Source organism: Blennius ocellaris, assembly GCF_963422515.1.
Source record: "Blennius ocellaris genome assembly, chromosome: 7".
Taxonomy (NCBI): domain Eukaryota; kingdom Metazoa; phylum Chordata; class Actinopteri; order Blenniiformes; family Blenniidae; genus Blennius; species Blennius ocellaris.
In genome coordinates this window covers 20,426,010-20,446,505 of record NC_137656.1, presented here as the reverse complement: position 1 = coordinate 20,446,505, position 20,496 = coordinate 20,426,010, and the positions used below count along the sequence as shown (strand labels likewise).

The following is a 20,496-nucleotide window of genomic DNA, read 5'->3' as shown; positions in this document are numbered from 1 at the left end:
AATCTAGTAATTTATTTACCTTTTTGTTCCTTGTTTTGTTTTGTTAGATTTTTTTTTTAATGTATTTTTCTGGTGTGTATGCATGTATTCTATTATTCTTTTTTATTGTTCATTCTGTATGTTTGTTCACTTGTAAAACTGAAAAATTGTTTGCAATGCACGTCTGTAAGAAATTGTATGTCTGGAAGAAAAAGAGAATAAAAAAAAAAAGCAAACACAATGTGATGCACAAATCATCATGATGAATGATCACATGAATCGATTCTTTATGTTCCAAATGATTGAAAATATCTATTATTTAGTATATGTTAATAGTATAGTCCTCGGATGGAGTCCTTCTGGTCATCCCAAAGTCAAAGCTTCAATCTCAGAGTTACCGTTTGTTCTCCACCAGGGCCCCTCAACTGAGGAACGACCCGCCCGAGGAGATAAGGCTTGCAGAATCTGTGACTCTTTTATATCTCTTTGCAAAAACCCACTTCTATAGATTCATCTTAATTTAAACTTACCTTTTGTTTTACTTGTTTTTTTATTCCATTGACCTATTCTTACTCAAAATTATACTCTATTTATCTTATATAGGTTCTGTTTTTTAGCCACTTAAGCCCGTAGTGTTTTGTCACCTATAACATTTGTATGTACTACATATTTTTTGCTATTATTATTATTATTATTATTATTATTATTATTATGAAGAAGAAGAAGAAGAAGAAGAAGAAGAAGAAGAAGTAGAAGAAGGAGGAGGGGTGGCACGCGACACTGCCCACGGGCTCGCTGTGAAGTCACGCCCCTGCATACCTGTGCGTGCTGCCTCAGGGTATGTTTGATCATCACGATAACTATTTTGACGCTTTTGCGGTGCAGACACACAAAATCAAATGTGGAGCATTTCACCCTATATTTTTCGATGCAGCCGACAAACATTTGAACTTCACCACTCGTTCGCAAATATATTTGAGTTGATTATTCACTGCTGACAGAATCTCCGCACCGTCGGCGTGTGCAGACGCGGTAAAAGAAGCGCACCCCGCCTGAGTCAGCATCACCGCCGCTCCTCCCAGTAGGAAGGGCGCATCCCGGAGAGCTAGCGGGCTAGCTGGACGCGGTGGTAACGATGGCAGTGAATCTCTGTAAAAACGGCCCTGCGCTGACAGCCGCGTACAAAGAAGTGGTGGATGAAAAATCCGACACCAACTGGTAAGAGGCGGCGCGCGTGAAGCGGCTCTTCGCTCCGTATCGGGCGGGCTGTTAGCTGCTGGGCTGGCTAGCTTTCAGTTCAGCGCGTCCAGTAATAAGTTAACGTTCCGTAACCTGGACATGAAATGAACCCAGTCTTAACCTGCGGTCAACGATTCTTCAATAATCTGAGCAAACGAGTCGGATTAACGATGACACGAGATGATGAATGGTGTTCATATATGTGGAGGTTCATGTGTAATATCATCTATATGTCCTCAGGTTTTTTGTCTTGTGAAAAGATGCCCTGATTAAACCGCTTGTTACTGACGGTGGAGTTGATTATAGAAATTAACTAGCTTTACATGCAGTTTCACCTTTAACAATAGTAACTTGATACTAAATGAGGTCAGTGGACCAGCTCCCTCACCCACTTCCTGGTAAGATATCAGAAGTTTGACACGATCTGCGTGAGAAAGTAAAAAAAAAATAAAACACCTAGAGACTTCCTCTTGAAGCAATAGAGTGAGTCAGCCAGGACTCATTCAGACAGAAACCTGTTGATCGCTGCTGCAGTGTTTAATCCTGACCTGGATTAGTGAATCCCATCCCAGGGGGAGTCCTGCTGGCGGGATCTGTGCTCAACTCTCATGAATGGCTGCTCGTCTGTGTCTTTTTCCTCCCATTTCACTGAACAGTTTGTTCCTACATGGTGCTGACAAGAGGAAAGTAAAGCTGATACAGTTGAGAGGCAATGAAATGACTGGGTACACACTCGGCCTGCCTCGCAAACATTTACTTTTGGTTACTAAATGACAGAATCAACATCTTGTAAGAAGAGATTTAATTATTCTACAATGGGCTTGTAAAAAAATTTGATCATGTGAAAGTGTCCATTGGCCAACAGCCCTCATTACGATATCTGATGATCGCTCAACTATTTTAAATAGTTTCTCACCAAACTCTTTTTGCCGAATAGAAATATGGCCGTTTTAGAACAAAGGCTATATAAGGATCTGACCTGAGGCCTTCGTTGGCGCTGAGGTTGAACTTTGGACAAACATCTCGTCAGCTTTTGGCAACGGAACGCACCAAGCCGGTTTTCGCTCAGTCCATAGTTCTTATATTTAAAGAAGCTCTTTCAGGGAACCGTGTACAAATGAAACCCTTAATTTGCTGATTTTGTTTAGTATAGAAGAGAAGAAGAGAAGTGCAGGCATGGTGGAGACGAGTGTCAGGCGCCAATGTCGGAACAGATGTTTAGGTGGAGGAGGCCGAGATGAGGATGCTGAGATTCAAAGATGAGCGGGTTTCCAAAGGTTGAGCCGCCGAGGTAAAGTTAGACCGGCCAGATTGAGATAGATGACGGATGTAGTGAAGGAGGAAGCAGATCAGGTGAGATGAAGGTCAACGGTCTTCATGCAGTAAACGTGTTCGATCTCATGTGATAAAGAACAACAACTCACACCAAACACTGCACAGAAAGTTCCTCTAAGCCCAACATGGGATTTTCCCTCCGATAAGGAAAAAAGTACCAGAATTACCTGTTGGCCATTTGACCAAAGTTTGGGTTTCCCTGGACTTTTTCTATTTATTTTTTTTTTTTGCATCAAATGTGTGTGAAGTTGCAAGAAAGTGAGATAAGGAAGTTGCGTGTTCGTATGTTGAAGTGAGATGAAAACTGAAAGGAAGTGATTAGCATGTCCTTTTTAAATGTGCTAATTTGAAATGTTTATCCGGCATTTAATCGCCTCTGAATTTCTTCCCTCCGTCGGCCTGAAAAACCTCCTTTAACCCACCGTGACATTAAGAAGATGCTGTTTTGCAAAGTTTTACAGTAAATACTTCCTTGTGCCTCTATGCTAATAAAAACCAGTGCAAAGAAAACCCAAAACTGCCCCGTAGCAACTCTGGATTTAGTTTATTTAGGGAAGCTAATCTTTGGTTATTTTTATTGGGCATTTTATAGCAAAGAAAATTCAGTAAAGTCTTTATTAGAGCCAGAGCACACATCCGTTCAGGATTAGTGACATGGGCGATATCAAGGAGGATTAAAGCTGCAGAAATGTTTGCGCCGCCCGACTTCCTCTGTGGAGCTCTTGTGTGAAGGAGGCTTAAGTGTGAGAGATCCTTAAAATAGGTTGACGAAACATCTGATGAACTGCGTGAGCCTGTTTTTTTTAATTTTATTTTAATGGCTGATGTTTCTGCAGGGCCTTGTTCACCTACGAGGGAAACAGTAATGATATCCGTCTGGCGGAAAAAGGCGGTGAGTAACCCGAGTTGGTTTTGTCATCTCGTTTTTAATGATCTCAACACAATATTATGAGAACGGTGCTGGAATTTGATTGTCAGCAGCGTTCGGATGCAGGACTGGAACATCAGCACAAAAGGATCGCCTGCCGCTGCTCTCTCTCTCTCTCTCTCTCTCTCTGTCTCTGTATCTCTGTCTGTCTCTCTCTCCATTCGCAAAGCGCCAATGGTTACACAACAAATCACCACAACCATCTGACTTCTCCCCACAATGTTTATGTTTCAGACGGAGGCCTGGAGGAGCTGGTCGAGGAGCTCAACAGTGGAAAAATAATGTACGCTTTCTGCCGGGTCCAGGATCCAAATTCCGGTCTGCCCAAATACGTTCTCATCAACTGGGTCAGCACCACATTCAGCTCGGCTGTATTTCTTTTCTTTTTTTTTTTTTTTGTGGCGGCCGTCCTCGTGCTGATGGAATCTTCTCTTGTGTTTCAGACTGGCGAAGGTGTGAAAGACGCCAGGAAGGGATTATGTGCAAATCATGTCAGCTCCATGGCCAATTTTCTCAAGGTAACCCGGTCTACTTCAAATATAATTTCTGAACACACACTCCCGCCACTCCTCTCCTGCTCAACAAAGGTTCACTCACACACACCTTTCGTGTTTCTTTCTGATAGTAAGCAGGCGTCCCGACTTATGGCTGGTTAAAGTTTTGAAGCTCTCCAGACAATGACAGTGGAAACATATCATTTCTATTTAATTAAGACAAAACTCATTTTGGAATTGCATTGAATGATTTTACCTTTTTTTTTTTAAATATAAAGTAAGATATTGATGCAGTTATATGTGAAGCATTTTGTTTTTACATTCATATTTAGAAAAAGATTGCACATGTTAAAAAGCAACCAACAAGTTATTGTGATCTTCCGTTTTATCGGCGTCATGCCAAAACAATGTATATTACAATCTATGCTCAGGGAAACTGCACAGAACACACACTTTGTGCTCAAAGTGATTTAATCGCAGTGTAAATTGAGTCGTTTTCCTTCATATTAAAGTGATAAATCTGTACAGCATCTTTTTAAATCTTCAAGACAATGAATAACAGATTTAATACAATTCAAAACAACATGCGTAGAAACAATGGAGCCAAAATGTTGGCTTATTCATTTAAAACGTGTGTTTTGACACCAAGGAAAAGCAAGAAAAGGAGTTTTTGATGAACAGCGCGTCTTTCAGGGGGCCCACGTCACGGTCAATGCCAGGGCAGAGGAGGACGTGGAGCCGGAGGCCATCATGCAGAAGGTGGGGAAAGCCTCAGGAGCGAACTACAGCTTCCACAAAGAGGCTTCCAGTCGCTTCCAGGACAGCGGTCCTCAGGGCCCAGTGGTAAGGCTCCTCCGTTCGCTTCCGTGGGAAGAGATAAATGGCAGCGTCACATCTTAATTATGCAGCTGCGTCTGAAAACATGCAGGCACAGGAAATGTGTCTGTGGGCTTTCACTCACCAAGCCTGCAGTTTTGTTTTTTTTGAAAATGGTGGGAATGATTGTGAAGAGTATTGAATCTCTGACAGTCCCGTTTGAGCTCCAGTTCCCTGGATGGAGAAAAAAAAGCCCCCAAAAGGTCTTTGCATGTCATAAGAACTATGTTCTCCTATTGGGGATTTTAATTTTTTTCTTCCCTGTTTCTGTTTCCTTTTTTAATGATTTGTTTTCATGACAGATCCTCGTCTTATATTTATGTTACACACATGAAAGAACATCATCAAATGGTCATTCTAAATTTGATTTCCATTAAAGCTCACTGGTGAACTGACTGTTTGTCACATTAATATGAATTATTTTTCTTTCCCTCCTGCAGGGCTCGGTGTACCAAAAGACCAACGCCATGTCGGAAATCAGAAAAACCAATAAAGACAACTTCTGGGCACAGGCAGAGGTATAATTCTGAATGTTCTTTCAAACCAATAAAGTGTGAAGAGTGCCTCTAGCATCTCTTTAAAAAAAAAAAAAAAACCCTGTGAAATGTGTTTACATGGTTTTAAATCGTCGACTCTTCAAAACTGTAAAATATTAGAAAGTCTTGGACTATTTGATGGAGATGAACTTTTCTCCTGATGTGCAAATATACAGACATGTAGTGTTTAATCATCAAGAATATAAATAGAAACTTTGCTCAATGTCAGCGCTTCTTCTCATCTTCTGACGGCTTTTCTCTCCATTTGCACAATAACCAAGCAGTGCGGCTCCCGTTTGCTATGTAGAAAGAAGAGGAGAAACGCCGGCACGAGGAGCGGCGCAAGGCGGACGAGGAGCGGCAGAAGCTGGAGAAGGAGCGGAAGGACCGGGAGGCCAAGGAGGCAGCGCAGCGGGACAAGAGAGACAAGGAGAGGTCCTCGCAAATTGACCAGCAAAAGTAGGTTACGAGCGGGCCGCCGTCAGGTCGCAGCTGTTCGAAGAGGTCGAAATGACACTTCCTCTGTCTTTTGAAACGTTTACTAGGAAGTACCAGCAGCAGCAGGACGCTGTGAGCAAAGAGCAGGAGAAGCCGCGCTGGGTAAGAGTCTCTTGTTTCACGTTGGCGACAGTGACGATGACTGGAGGTCAAGATGGGTTTTATTTTGACGTCATGTAGAACCGACCCTCGTCAACCTTCGCGTTTGTAGAGTTGTATTGATGGTGAAAGAAGAGATTTGGGGTGATGTAAGAACAAAAAGGGGGGGGAACAATCAATGAGAGCAGTGACATCATTGATGTCGACGTCATCAGGAGGAGCAGGAGGAGAACCAGGAGGTCCAGAGGAAGGCAGTCATGAGAGGTGAATCTGTGGAGAAGGCCAACGTGAGTCCCCCTCCCCCCGAAAGTGTCCTCTTCTCGCTAATCTTCTTCCTCCTTTTTTTTTCTCTTCTCTCCCATCTGAAAGCGAGCCTCCGTCTCTCTCTGAGGAGAACGCACCTGTCCTCCACTCTTTGCACGACGTCCTCGTCCCGTCAGGGTCTCGTTACGTTTCAGCAAAACCTCATGAATTATTTGTGTCTCCCAGGAGGCGGCCTCTCTCATCTCTCAGCGCGCCATGAATCCCAGAGAGATGTTCAAACAGCGAGAGCGGGGAATTACTCCCAGCGACTCGGACGTGCCCGCCGCCCCAGCCCCAGCCCCAGCCCCCGCCGCCAACCCTGCCCCCGCCCCCGCCAGCCCTCAGCCAGGTACCATCACGACCGAGTAGCTTGTTTTGACTGTCACTGCTGAGTCTCTCAGCCGCTCGGGGGTCGGTAGGCTGCAACCCGCTGGTTTTTATTTCTGTGGTAATCGGTGTCTCTTTCAAAGTTTCCATCCGACTGCAGTTGTCCCATAGTCATGCTTGACACTGTCTCCATAACGCCGTCTCCTCTTCTGCTCAACTTGTTTTGTTCTGTCTTTCTTTCTCTCTCTCGCCCATTTTGGTTTGTCTCCACTCATTCCGGGGGTTCACTGCTCAGGGCGTCTGCAAAGCCCTTTTCTGTCTAAGCAAGCGTATGAATCTGAGCGATCCAGCTCACCTCAGCGCCAAGCTTCTCCTGTGCCAGCAAGCTCCGCCTCTCCTGTCCATGCCACAGGTGTGAACTTTACACACACACACACACGAAGAACACCTCCACAGCTCAGCATTTCGTGTCTCATTCTTGCTCTCATGTCATCATCCTCATAATTCTTCTAAGCTCCACACGTTTATCACGACTCTGCAGCTTCCATTCATTGTGTTTTCTGTTTTCCCAAGCGTGTTTTCCTTTTGTTATCCCCCCCCCCCGATTGAAACAAACCATGAGTGAGACCGGCTGTGGTGTTTGAGCCTGTGTGGAATCGTGAACGTGTCGCTGTGTGCACATGCATGTCTGTGCTTGTGTTTTGGCTGATAAGAGCCCGATGTGGATGACGGACAGTCCAGGTGTGAGTATGAGGAGCAGGAGGCGGCGCCACAGGAGCAGCTGAAAGGTGGGGCTCTTATCACATGGAAACCACCCCACTGTTAACCCTGTAATATCAGTTCCCCCCCCCCACCCCCCCAATCCCTCCATCTGCTTCCACTGCCGCTGCAGTGTGTTCTCATGATCAGCTGCTGATGCTGCCACCTGCTGGCAGAAGAAGTTGTGCTCACCGTCGTCTCTCTTTGCAGAAGAGCCACCGGCTGCCAACTCCTGGGTTCCAGAACCAGCTGTTGAAGAAACCCCTCAGGTGGGTGTAAAGAATCTGAGTGTGCATTAACGGCTATATGTGAATACATCTGCATCACGAGTCCCGTTTCTTCTCCAGGTGGAGGAGAGCAGCTCCCCGGAGGTGACGCCCGTGGAGTCAACAGACCGAGGCGTGTGTGCCAGAGCCTTATATGACTACCAGGCTGGTGAGACCCCCCCCCCATTTATTGTGTTTATTGAATACCTGCGTTTTTAGTTGCAGGTGGTTTCACTTATTGCCACAAACTTTCGAGAAACGACTCCCCACAGTCATAAAGCACAGCTGGGGGCAGGTCTTACTCTGAAGTAGAAGTAATAAGAGGAAGTTGATTTAAGTGACAGATTGTGTTTGCCCTGAACAGTACACTTGTTGTTCGTAGAATTTGCTCGGCAGAGTTTTTTTTCCAGTAAGAGTGCTGCTCCTTGTGTTTCCCAGCCGACGACACGGAGATCTCCTTCGACCCCGACGAAATCATCACCGGGATCGAGATGATCGACGAGGGCTGGTGGCGGGGATACGGCCCGGACGGTCACTTCGGAATGTTCCCAGCCAATTACGTGGAGCTTATTTAGCCCCCCTCTCCCTGCCAGCCACCCCCCCCCTTCCCCCCCCCAAAAAAAAATAAATTTAAATCCTTATAGTGGCAGATCTGAAGAACTTCTGCGGTCCAACACCACACTGCTAAGTCAGTCCACACGCACCAGATCAGGCTGAGTCGGGGCCAGTGAGCCTCCACATTCTGGACCAATGAAGAGTACGGACAGTAATGGTGGGCCTGCTGCTTTTCAAACCTCTTTATCATTTCAAGAAAGAAATTCCATTTCTTGTTGATGTTGTGAGCAACGGGTCGCATAGTTTTAGGGATTTGTGTCGATCCACACGCTGACCAAACCCCCCCCCCCAACCCGAGACGAGTCTCTTTGCCTGTCAATGTGATGCAGTACAGTGTCGGCCTCCGTTATATTCCATTGTGAGCATTGATCGCACTTCTCCTTCACATTCCTTTACAAAGTGGCTTCATTTCTCTTCCAGGTATAGTTTAGTCGTTCCTTGTAGCACTCGCTCCTGTTCATTTCAGGGAAATGACGGTGGTACCAGCTGCAACCTGATCTTTTGCCTTGTTTTTGTTTTTTTTGTTTTTTTTTATCTTTTTGCCTTTCTATACCGGCATACTGAGTTTTCTTTATGTGATTGAACCTACATCCTGTGTGAATCTCCAGCCTGTACTGATAAGACTGTGGTTGAAGTGAATATTTAAACTATAGAGAAACAGATGTTTGCCGTGTTCTGGGTGATTGGCTCCAGAATGAGAATGCATGAAACGGTTAAGTTCCTTAAAACTGTGAGTAAATAACAGTTTCCATTTCAAGACCTTCCTCATTTGAACAACATCATTTCAGCATTTCAACGCGCTGACTTTTCAGGGACGAGCTGGCGAGAGGGAAGCTTAATAAGTAGGCGTGGTTTTCTGCCCCGTTTGGATCCGGCCGGACTGAAGCCGAGTGCGTGACCGAGCTGTGATATGTGAGGTCACGGTGCCATAATGACGGGGTGAGATTGTGGTTGGTGGCATTTCAAATTAAGACATTTTCAACCGCTTGATGGCAAAATATATGCAAGTCCATTGCTTTTTTATCATGGAAGAAAATACCTGGTCTATGAGGTCAGTTGACCAAAAAGCAGCCGATTGTGAAGAGAAAGCGGCATCGCGTTTCCATTTTGCTTTTTGTTTTTCCCCCAGAGTCTATTGTAACGCACAGACATTCTTCATAATAAAATGAATAAAACAACCTGCTGTGGTGTGTGTCAGTTTCCTGGAATGAAGCATCAACCAGGGGAATTCACTTCTAATGCTTAAGTTTCATTTTCACACGAAAACCTGATCAGCCTTTCTGCCACATCAAATAGTTTTGCAGGTGAATATTTTGCACATCTCGAATTAACTTTAAATGATCATTTGCAATGTAAAAGAAATGCGGTGACTCTTCAAGCCTGCGTCATCTGACCTGTTTTGTCCTTTTCACACTAGTGGAAAAATGGATGGTTGCATAAATGTATTTTTAATACACAGGATTTGGGTAATTGTAAAATGTGACTAATGAATATTGGAGAAGGGATAAGATTAAATGTTTTATTTATTAATATCCCTTTTCAGGCATGGAAAATTAGATGTATGACTTCATATGTATGGGAGTAGTGTACTTGGATATAGTTATTTGGTGTAAATATATAGATTATCAACAAGGTTGTTTATATGTATAAAGGTGTATCAGTGTATGTTTTTGACTTGTCTGAAATTACTTCATTAAAAAAAAAAATCAATGTAATGAAATGCATCAAAAGCTTTGCTATTTTTGTTTGTTAACCTGTCTTACATCCAAGTCTCTTTTTGTAGATCCCCTCAAACATCTATTGGCTTTTAAAGAAATGAAACGCGTAGTTTAGCAAGTCATTTCTGATTGCGCTTGCCTATTTTAAAAACTCTCACCACAGGACAAGGACGTTAATTTTAGCTCAGTTATTGTAAGCAATGCAGAAAAAGAGTAAGAGGGAAAAAAAAAAAAAACTTTGAGCAGAGATAAAGACAAATGCAGAACTGTAAAACGGTTTTAAATAAGGCCTCAAATGTAAATTGGATAGAAGAGTTTGGAGATGAAATTGGAGAAAGCACATGCAGCCATTGCACTCAGCTCAGCCTGGTTTTCTAACCCTGTTAGTGACAGTTTGTCTCTGGAGTCTAATGTGTTTCACTTTGTTCCCTGGGATAATGAGTCACTTCAGACAGGAAGCCTTCTCATGTGTTGGACTGGCAATATTTTCTCTCCACATGCCCTGATTTTACATTTACATTATGGCAGCCTCACTCCGCTGCCTTGGTTTTTTTTTGTTTTGTTTTGTTTTTTGTCAGTGAAAGTCTGAAATGAATAGCTGGGGATTTTTTCTCAATGTCACGACTGATGTTTCTGCCGAAGATAAAGAAAGATCAGAAGGGCATGACAAAATCTGACTTCTGGAAATTCTAACATTTCTGTAAAGCTGCACATCAACTCAGTGTTTCTGTAGAGGAAAGGATAGAATCAATATTAACATTTAGAAGTTGCGTTTACACTGTGTGCACACATGAATTATTGTTCATGTCTGTGAGTTCAACTGAAAACAAAGTGCAAACTTCAAAAAGTATAAAATTCAGTTTATCAACACTTTTATCTTCAGCGCAGAGCTTTGTTGCATCTTGAAAACAATCCGTTTTGAAAAGCCCCCCCCCCAAAAAAAAACTTGTTTTTCTCACTGAAGCGGAGAAAAATCCCTCTGATATTTGACCAGTTTGTAGATATTTGGGTAATTTGACATTTAAATGTTAATCATTTTGAAATGTCATTCGCTATCCGCACCAGATGGAGGAATAGGGCATCCCCCTTTCAGAGAGGTTGAAAACATGCAGAGGAAATGTGGATGGTGCTGCATCTTGTGTTTTTAATCATGACATCTCTGCAGGTTTACAGGAGGGAAAAACACGGTCAGATGTGAAAATATCAGAAAGTTGCTATAAAGTGCTGCTTTTATTCAGTCAAACAGAGAATCCAGGCTTTGTGTTTCAGGAAACTTCTTTCCAGTTCTTTCTGAGGGTCACCGTGGGTGCAAAGGACCATATTTGGTAACTTCAACATTTTCTGATTCTTAAAGCAAAAGAAGAATATAGTGCTTGAGGACGGAAAACTGAAGGGCAATTTTTTTTTTTTTTGTTAAACCAAAACTTCTGGTAAGTAAGATGGAGGTTCATAATTTACAAGTAGCACATTGAATAGTATGACAGTTTTACAGAAACCTATTCAGTTGTTTTTCTTTTTTTTTATGCAATGGTTTGATAAATGTAATAGTTTTGTAACATGTAAAACTCTTTCCTCACACTTCAAAGTCTTCAACTTCTAAAAAATATGCTTTAATCAAACAGTGGAATTGAAATATTCAATTTACAAATATGTTAATGAGTGTCCTCTATAAACTTAAGACAATTCCCTGTAACTCTGAACTTGTAAGGGACTCTTTTTTGTTTGTTTGTTTGTTGTTGTTGTTTTTGAAACCCGCCTGCCAATCATCTGTACTGGAACAGGCTACTTCTGCATTGTCTGGGCATCCTATTTTTAACCAATATCTTTCAGCGATGGTCAGTAGAAACCATTTTCAGGAAGTAGTACATTCTCTCTTCCTGTAAGTGTAAAGTGCTAAACAGCCAGCAGCGCCTGAGCAGTCTCACAACTCTCCATCAAACACACCAGCAGGTGAAGATAGGTTCATCATGCAGTGAGCTGAAGTTAAATTAATGTGTGGCTGTCCTCAATTATACTGTTCAAGCACAAACATTCTCTTTTCTTTTTTTATTACAGTTGTTTAGTTTGGTGTCAAACTGATCCGGACCATGGAGGTCGCTCACATTCACCCTTCGCCAATTTGGAGCTACGGTTTCACCTTAAACACTTGTTTTTGATGACCGTGAGAGGAAATCCACACAGGGACGACATGCAAACTCGGCATAAAATGGTCCTTTAACTGGACTCGCTTTATTGTGAAACCAAAGGAACGAGCTACGACAGCACCATGCCATCACCTTTAAATTAAACTCTAATTCACAGTACACCCCTGAGAAATAACACTTTATTGTTGTTGTTTTTTTTCCCGGTATGATGGATTAAACATGCCGTTGGATTAAACAATGGCGTGAAATGACTTTGTGATTAGAACAACAACATTCATCATTGACTCTGAAGGATCCCACAGTGTTTCTGTCCTATTCTCATTCTTGAGTCACGGTTGTGTTCATGCCAGCCTTTACAGTCATGAGGCTCGCATCCTTTTTTTCCCCTCCGTATTATCAATTTGCAGTAAACGTCCCAGAAATGTCACTCCTACATGTCATGCAGACATCGCTTCAAACCTTTATTTGGACATCAGTTGAGTGTTGTTTTTTCACTTCCTTAAATCAAAAAACGTTGCTGAATTTCGTGTCTGTACATTGAAGGTGACAGGCTTGTTTAATATGTTGTGCTTCTGGGTTCATTCTATCCAAAATATAACCTTTTGCGAGTTTGTATGACGCATTATGGTCGCACGGAAACTATGTGGAGATTTAGAGTTTTCACTTGTACTTGATAATCCATGTACTGACTTACAAAATCGAAAAGGACAGGTCAGTTGGTTTTTATAGTGAGCACTATTACATTATAATTTCATGTTTCTCTGGCTGTGGGAAAAGCATGGAGATGTGAAATTTAATGACCAACAATTGAAACACAGCTGTCATCTTTTGGGCAGAAAATCAAAAGATGAAACTGAGAGGATAGATATTGTGAGATTTAAGCAAAAAAAAAAAAGAAGTACTTAGTTTCCCAGCCACATTTGCTGCGGTGTGATCAGTCAACCAATGAAACTGCCCTGTGGAAACACCTTCCTATTTCGTGGTGTCGAGTTGAAGAGAGCATGGCATGAATTACTGTCACTAAACACAGATGAGCCAGAGACTGAAGGACGGCTTCTGGAAATGGGTGAGAATCAACTTTAAATTCATTGAGGACCTGTTACCTTGAGCTTATTTACAGTTTGTCTTTTTCCTTTAGAACATATGAAATAGAATCAAACATTCAAGTTAATGAACTTTTTTTTATATTGAATATATGAGGAGCTGAACTAAATCTACTCTTTTTTTAATGTAATTTATGCACATCATACTTTTATTTGTTTAGATATTTCTCCTTCACTGGGAAATTATTTGTAATCTTTGCCTTCTCTCAGGTCCATAATTGCAGTAAATCACTACAAGTAAATATAATAGTCTTTTAGTCACACAAATCAAACAGTCATGAATATTTTATGGTAGCACAATATACGAACAAATATGTATTCAACAGAAGAAAATAGAGAAGTCGTGAGCTACTGAAAGCAGAATTAAAGGTTCAAGCCACAGCACAGGAAGCGAGCCATGTCAAAAGTGAAGCATATTGGTTTTACACAGTATTGACATCAGTGCAGGGCGGAGGGCTCACAAGATGAAACACTTTACTCTGGTAAAGACATACTGTTCTCAGGCTTGTCAAATTAAAAGCTCACTCTCCCTGACAAGGAAATTACGAGATCGGATTCTCATAATTATTCTGGACTCTGCTCATCTTTAATTGCTTAAAGTTGGTGTATTTTGAGCAAGGATGGAAATTCCATCTCCTCGTCGTTGGGAACAGAAAACATGCTCGTGAGCACTTTTCAGGGGGGTTTTTAACCAAAAGATTGCTCTGAACGCTACGAGACTTTACCCACACAACTCTATGAAGTGATCATTTTTTTGTTTGTTTGCAGATGTAACATCTGGTGTCTGTGTTTTGAAACCTTCAATATTGATATTAGAGTACTTGGGGGTTTGTTGCTTCACTGCAGTTGCAGCTTACAAAGAGAAAATCTTGCTCAATACTGAGTTACAATATGATACAGTGCAGCACATGGTTGTGCCGATGAGCAGGAAGTGGTTTACGAACCTGTGGTTTTATATCACACCCAGTTTATAATAAGTGCTACTTTTCTTTGTGTTTGTTTTTTCTTTGTTTTTTTGTGTGTATTTTTTTGTTTTGTTTTGTTTTGTGCTGGCTGATCAGCTGATCATGCAGATTGCAAAATTGTCCGTTTATATATTTATATGAATTCCCGGCAATCCGTTTTGAAATCTCTCAAGGGAACTGGGTTTGTGCTTGTGAAAGACTGCATTGTCATTTTTTTTCTTGAAATGAAGAAGTGCTGGGCTCCTTCACTTCTTTGAATTCAGATTTACATAGCAACTTAATGACTTATTTCTGACTTTCTGTTCAAGTCATTTCTTTGCAAATGTGTTTGTGTTTCAAGCCCAAGACGAGCAAAGTGAGGCATCGACGCCGAACCGTGACGGAGAGAGGACGAGAGCGGAGCAGGTATTGCCTTCAGTCACTGCTGATCAATTATTAGGCCTTCCAGTTTGCATCAGTTACAGTTAATCAGTGACTACAGACATGACTGCTCAGAATGAGTAATGTGCGTTTTCATTTCCCCTTTTCACTCGACTTTCAGAAAGGGTTCTTTTTGAAGTGCTGATTGTTTGATGGACGTTTAGAGGCGATCTGTTGGACCCGCTTCACATTTCACTCACCGCTGTATTTCATAACATGTGAAGACGCAAATTAGGCCACGAAATTTCCAAGGTTGACGTGTGTTGAAAGCGCGGCGGTTTCTGTGGCGACCGCTGGGCCCAGCCGATAGCATCGGTCCAGAACGCCACTAACAATCATCGCAAGAATCACATAAGCAACACAATGACATCAGTACCACCCACGCAGGTTTCCAAATAAAAACAAAACAAAACAAAAAAAAAATTACTCAATATGTAGAATTCAACTGAATTAGTGACAGAATGACGTCCAGTCTGAGGGACCCTGTGAGCTCCAGCTCATGACAGCGAGCTTTGGGTTGGGGATTTGAGTGCAGACGCTTCCTGAATTTGAGAATTCGCCGCTCGTTACGGTTTTGTGAAAGACGGTGCTTTGTCGGGATGCACCCCGTCAATCGAAACGCAACACACCCGCGATGGGAAACGCGGCTCACTGAGACGTTCTCGACAGAACAGCAGCGGAAAGTCAGAAGTGCAGGCGGTTAGCTGGGAACTACAATGTGAAGCCAGTGAACTGTGACTCAGCCGGCGCTATCTCGGTTAGAGGCCTCCACCTTCACTATTAGTCACTCGAGAAGTTTACTTCTCGGAACCAGGAACCACATAGAGGAACTTCATTCAATATGAAACCGCCTCGAGCTCTTTTGTTGTGCAATGAAAGCCGTAGATATAGCAGCTTCCACGTAGGCTGATTCAAAGTGAAATATTGACTGAAATTCATCAACGCAGGCGCCATGTGAAACCTCACATTTAAGTGTGTGACGTGAATCCTGAAATTTTCAATTTCAGGGCAGAAACCCGAATGACTAACTACATGATCCACAGCCCATGAGAAATAGATGCAATGACTCCTTTTCGCTACTTACAGTACATAATTTACATTAAAAACTATTTGTTTCCTGTGATTATATTTTCTTATAGTACCATCTGTGTTAATAAATAGAAACTTTTTAGTGTTTCAGTTTCAATCTTCTGGAGTTCTCTTCAAATAGTTTGAACTCATCAGTTCTTATCCTGCATGCCTTCACTCTTTCATTTCTCCTTTCTTGAAAACCACAAATATTGACATTGTGATTTACTGGAGTTTGTAACACTTGACACACTTCAGTTCAGATGCTGAGCACACAAACGCAGATCCTTTAATTTTCAGCTATTGAGGATTGTTTTTTGTTTTTTTTCCAGAAATGTCTGAGTTAAAGTGGGTTTTGTTTTTGAAACCAAACTCCCCTTTCGGGTTAAGCTTATTTTTCAAAGTAAGACCGGCGACAGACAACGCGAGACCGAAAACCCCACAAGTCTGCTGCTTTCTCTCCAGACAGGAAATGTAGCGGTTATCTATTGAAAGCCGTGGTGAAATCATACTCTCCGATTTTGAAGTTTCAGTTCAATAGTGAGGCGTTCAAGACATATCTGTGCACAGGTTTTCACACGGTGGAGGACTTAGTCATACACTTCTCTAATGTATCTGCTCTTCTCAACACCAGGCTTCCATGTCTGTTATTGAGATTGATGACTCCACCGCTGAATGCGAGGAAGAAGCGACACCCGGTGTGGTGAAGATGGAGGAGAAGGCGTTCATTTCAAGCTTACACTCTTTCATGAAGAACAAAGGCACACCAATAGAACGAATTCCACATCTGGGCTTCAAACAGAGTGAGTTTAACGTCTACTGGCATCATGCCAGCTTATGAATTCTTTTAAATTGAAAGCTTGGGTTTTAATTGTTTTCTCTCTTCAGTCAACCTGTGGAGGATCTACAGAGCTGTGGATAAACTTGGGGGCTATGATTCAGTAAGTTCTATCTATGCCAGTGTAACGGGCCAGAGTTGACTGTCAGGTCCCAGGCTGTACACTCACAAGACAATTTGCAGCTGCCCACGCATGCACACGTTCACAAACCAGAGTTTTGTTTCCGTACTGAAAGTCTGCAGTTTAATAACCAGCCACAGTCCTTTTGGATCCGATGCAGAGCAATATTACAATGAAACAAGATAGAGAGACGACACGTACAGTATAATTTCACCAGATAAACAGCACAACATGACATACCTTCCAAAAACTACGACTTGTTGCCTCTTTCTTACTATGTCGTATAAAAAGTCATTTGTCACTTTCACGCATCAACTGTCACTATCATGAACTTTGAGCGTTTGTAAATGCTTTGTCTGTCCAGGTGACGGCTCGACGTCTGTGGAAGAAAGTGTACGATGAGTTAGGGGGAAGCCCAGGAAGCACCAGTGCTGCCACCTGCACACGCAGACACTATGAAAGGTGGGACTGATCCTCCTTTATTTTCCTGATAGTAGCGTGATGTTTACTTTAGTCTAAGTTTTACAATAAAAAAGTGACCTCGATGAATGTGTTGCGTGGAATTCTAAAAGCAAAATGTGTCATTAAAGGCTGGTGCTGCCGTTCGAGAGACACTTGAAAGGAGAGGAGGACAAACCGTTGCCTCCGAGCAAACCCCGAAAGCCTTACAAGAGAAATTTAGATGGAAAGGTATACAAGGCTGACGGAAAGAGAAAAAAGACTCATCTGGACATAGAGTCGGAGGTATGCAAAAGACAAGAAAAAGAAAAAGTGTATTCTGCGTTGCTGATGGTCAATTATAAAACAAATCCTTTGTATTGTCTTACAGTTATTCCTTCAAAGTCCTGAAGCTGCTTGTCAAAGTGAGTCGATGATGCATCCTCACTCTGTTCTCTGGGCCGCCTCGCCTGACAGACCCGTCTCCAAGAGCAACCAGCCCAAAAGAGCCGGCACTGACCTCTGCGCCTCCGTCTACACACACATCCTCCAGGCCCCGACATCCAATTCCTGGATTACTCACATCCCACCTGCAGCAGGGGAAGTCATCTCTCCTCTGGAGAAGAAGAAGCGAATGGCTCAGGCGAGCCTTCGTTTGCCAAGAAGCTCTGAGAGCGAGGACAAAGACCGACCGTCCGTCATCCACCGCTCTCAGTCTCCTGCTCAGGCTCTTTCCAGCAGGAACTCCGAAGGCTCGCCGTTGCCTCTGTCCTCCTCGTCTTCACGCAGCCCCTCCCCTGTGTCTGTCTCATCAGAGGATGGTGCAGCAACTAGTAAATACAAACGTGCATCCAGCTCAGAACTGACTGTCAAAAACACATCCGATTGCAGTGAAGAAGGCAAGACTATGACTCAGACATCCAAAGACCCCCTGGGACGGAATAACAACGTAGCTCCAGTTAGATCCCAACCACTGTCTCCCGACTCGGGGAAACAACTGAATCAAGACTCTGCCTGGAGGCCTTACCACAAAGGAACTCACAGATATTTCTCATATCCGCTTCAACCGTTGTCCCCCTTCTCTTCTACCACCTCCACTTCGAGTTTCACTAAAGTCGCCTCCAAGTCCGTGCAGCTTCTACGGCCCGCTCCGATACGACCCAGTTATAAAATGTACCCAAGTAGGTTCCTTCAGCAGGTGGACTCTGAGGCCTGTGCAAAGAGGCTGCACAGCGGGACTCCGTGGCTCCATCAGACAGAGAAGAGGGACAAATGCAGGACAGCCCAACAAAAAGTTCCTGCTGTTCAGCAGAATGTGATTCACCCCAATGCCGCTCTGCTGAGCTATGACAAGTCGGGGAGAGATTCTCGCTATCAGCCGAACGTACACCCCGAGTGTCTCACCAACCGAGTGAGACTACCTCAGTCTCAGCTGATGTACCGTCACGTCCCCATCGGTCCACCTGTCTTTGGTTCAGCCGTCTATCCATATCCGTACGCCATTCCGCTATACAACTCTCAAAGTGGATATAACATACCTGCAATAAACCACATTTACCCTCACAAGCTGTAGTCAGTAAGCAGTAGTGACATTTGGAGATATTTATCGGATTAGACTTGAACATTTCTTTCATTGCCCACACAATGAGTGCATTTGGAAAAATAAACTATTCACAAAATGTAAATTACACTTGTGCCAATTGTTGCAATGCCATATCATGTAAACTGATGTCTTTATTTACAGGGTCCTTATTCCCACGTTCTTGATATGAACTATGAATTGATAAGTGATACATTTAACAACCAACCATTTCAGATGTTGATTTTCATGGAAGAACAGGTGGAAATGTGCTATTTAAAATGCAGTTTTTATCAAAATATGTACCACATTATCCTCATATGCCACATATTTGGTTTCTGCACGGCCTTTATCTATGTTTTTTCTGGAGTAAATAAAGAAGAATATTAACAAATATAACTAAATTAAACATATTGCTCAATGTTTTCTGTTAATATGGTAAAATTGTTCCACAGCAATAATGATAATTTGTGCAGGTTATTTTTCAATGTTTATTCAAACTTTTGACTGCAGAATTTGTTTTGGGGTTTCATTTTAATGTACCATACAACTCAGCGCTACAAAGTCCACATCATGTTGGGTTTTTTATTTTTTTTTGGGGGGGGGGTCACAAGTCCTTGTCTCTGTAGTCATGCTATTACTTGATATTAGTAATATTAATCAGCTGCTCCCCTCTCAGTCTGTAAAAATATGAATTAACTGAGTTGAAACAGATACCCTTTGTAATTATTTGTTGATGTTAAATGCATTTAAAGCGAAAACTATAAAAATAAGTGCAAGCTGATTTATTAAACTTGATTCCAAACATAAAGGATCATTCTCATACTTGTGCTCTGATGTAAAGGTGTTCTTCACAGTTGGATTTCCCTCAGTTTTAGTATTTCAGGAAGTACAAACATTTACCTAATAATAAAAATGCAAGAACCGGATTCATCAGTGTGTGTTGTTTCACCTACTCTTAAGATACTCTAAGATATTGCTTTATGTGTCCCACAATGGATATATTTTATTGTTGCAGCAAAGTATCATCACGCACATGGTACTATACCCACATTTCTCACCCAGTCCCTCGTTCATGCATGCATATACATGACTGTACACATTCACTTATTAACGTTCTCCTATTAACCTGTCATGCCAGTTTTCAATGGAGACAACATCAGAAGAATCCTAGTTGGCTCCCGTTGCAATAGCAAAAACTGTTTTGACACTAAACGGCTCTTAATCGTGCATTATTGAACAAATTAGCTGCTAAAGGGAGCACAAAAATCATTAATTAATACAAATATTCATTCCCATGTGGGTGATACAGGCAGTAAAATTTAATTATGAATTAAAAATGGCCATTCATATGAACTTAGAAATTTAGATTTGGGCTGTAGTATGATATAAAATAAAATATTTCCAATTTGTTGATTTGTTTCCAATTTATTTGTTGAAAATTCAGCGAGTTAGGACAAGTTAATTTGCATAGAGAAAACCACGTCACTCCAACAGGCGGCGACAATCAATGAGGCGCGCGCTAATGTTTCTCCGCCTCTTGAATGGAGCTCATTTTATCCTGGGTTTGGTATTTCAGGAAGTACGGCTCGGAGAGGGGAGCTGGTAAAGATAAACTCTGGTCAACTACATGAGGAAAGATAAACAGTGATATAAACATGAAATAGGCAAAGCCTTTATGCTCGCAAACTGCAAAATATATTCTAAATTCTTGGAATTTCGCAGTACATTTCACACAGACGGCAAGGAGCGTTGCCTTCCATACAAAACTCAGGGTTGAAAAAAATACGTTTTAAGATCTCGCGAGAGGACCTGTTGTGGCGCGAAGAGAGAAGCCGCTTCTCTAGT

At 42.3% G+C, this 20,496-nt stretch overlaps 2 protein-coding genes across 4 annotated transcripts; both read left to right on the top strand.

Moving 5' to 3' along the window:
• The first annotated feature begins 1,062 nt into the window (after positions 1-1,062).
• Positions 1,063-9,426, top strand: dbnlb (drebrin-like b). Of its 3 annotated transcripts, XM_080500061.1 has the most exons (15): positions 1,063-1,197; positions 3,390-3,445; positions 3,716-3,828; positions 3,925-3,999; positions 4,669-4,818; positions 5,292-5,369; positions 5,695-5,846; positions 5,933-5,987; positions 6,200-6,271; positions 6,474-6,636; positions 6,910-7,026; positions 7,328-7,402; positions 7,584-7,642; positions 7,721-7,808; positions 8,078-9,426. In XM_080500061.1, the coding sequence occupies exons 1-15, from the start codon at positions 1,115-1,117 to the stop codon at positions 8,212-8,214; spliced, it is 1,473 nt and encodes a 490-aa protein (XP_080356187.1). In that variant the 5' UTR covers positions 1,063-1,114; the 3' UTR covers positions 8,215-9,426. The 3 variants fall into 3 exon arrangements, with proteins under 3 accessions (XP_080356187.1, XP_080356189.1, XP_080356188.1); XM_080500063.1 differs by lacking the exon at positions 6,910-7,026; XM_080500062.1 differs by lacking the exon at positions 7,328-7,402.
• A 5,777-nt stretch (positions 9,427-15,203) lies between these two features.
• Positions 15,204-18,642, top strand: arid5a (AT-rich interactive domain 5A; the record flags this gene model as incomplete). Its single annotated transcript, XM_080499198.1, has 6 exons — positions 15,204-15,287; positions 16,307-16,475; positions 16,561-16,613; positions 16,996-17,093; positions 17,222-17,375; positions 17,461-18,642. The coding sequence occupies 6 exons, from the start codon at positions 15,204-15,206 to the stop codon at positions 18,640-18,642; spliced, it is 1,740 nt and encodes a 579-aa protein (XP_080355324.1).
• Between the last annotated feature and the right edge of the window lie 1,854 nt (positions 18,643-20,496).

Excerpts from the sequence above, each read along its gene's own strand:
- dbnlb (XM_080500061.1), top strand. The coding sequence starts at position 1,115 with ATGGCAGTGAATCTCTGTAAAAACGGCCCTGCGCTGACAGCCGCGTAC. Across the intron at positions 3,446-3,715 it reads CCGTCTGGCGGAAAAAGGCG|ACGGAGGCCTGGAGGAGCTG; the intron begins GTGAGTAACCCG and ends TTTATGTTTCAG. Across the intron at positions 5,847-5,932 it reads TCGCAAATTGACCAGCAAAA|GAAGTACCAGCAGCAGCAGG; the intron begins GTAGGTTACGAG and ends AACGTTTACTAG.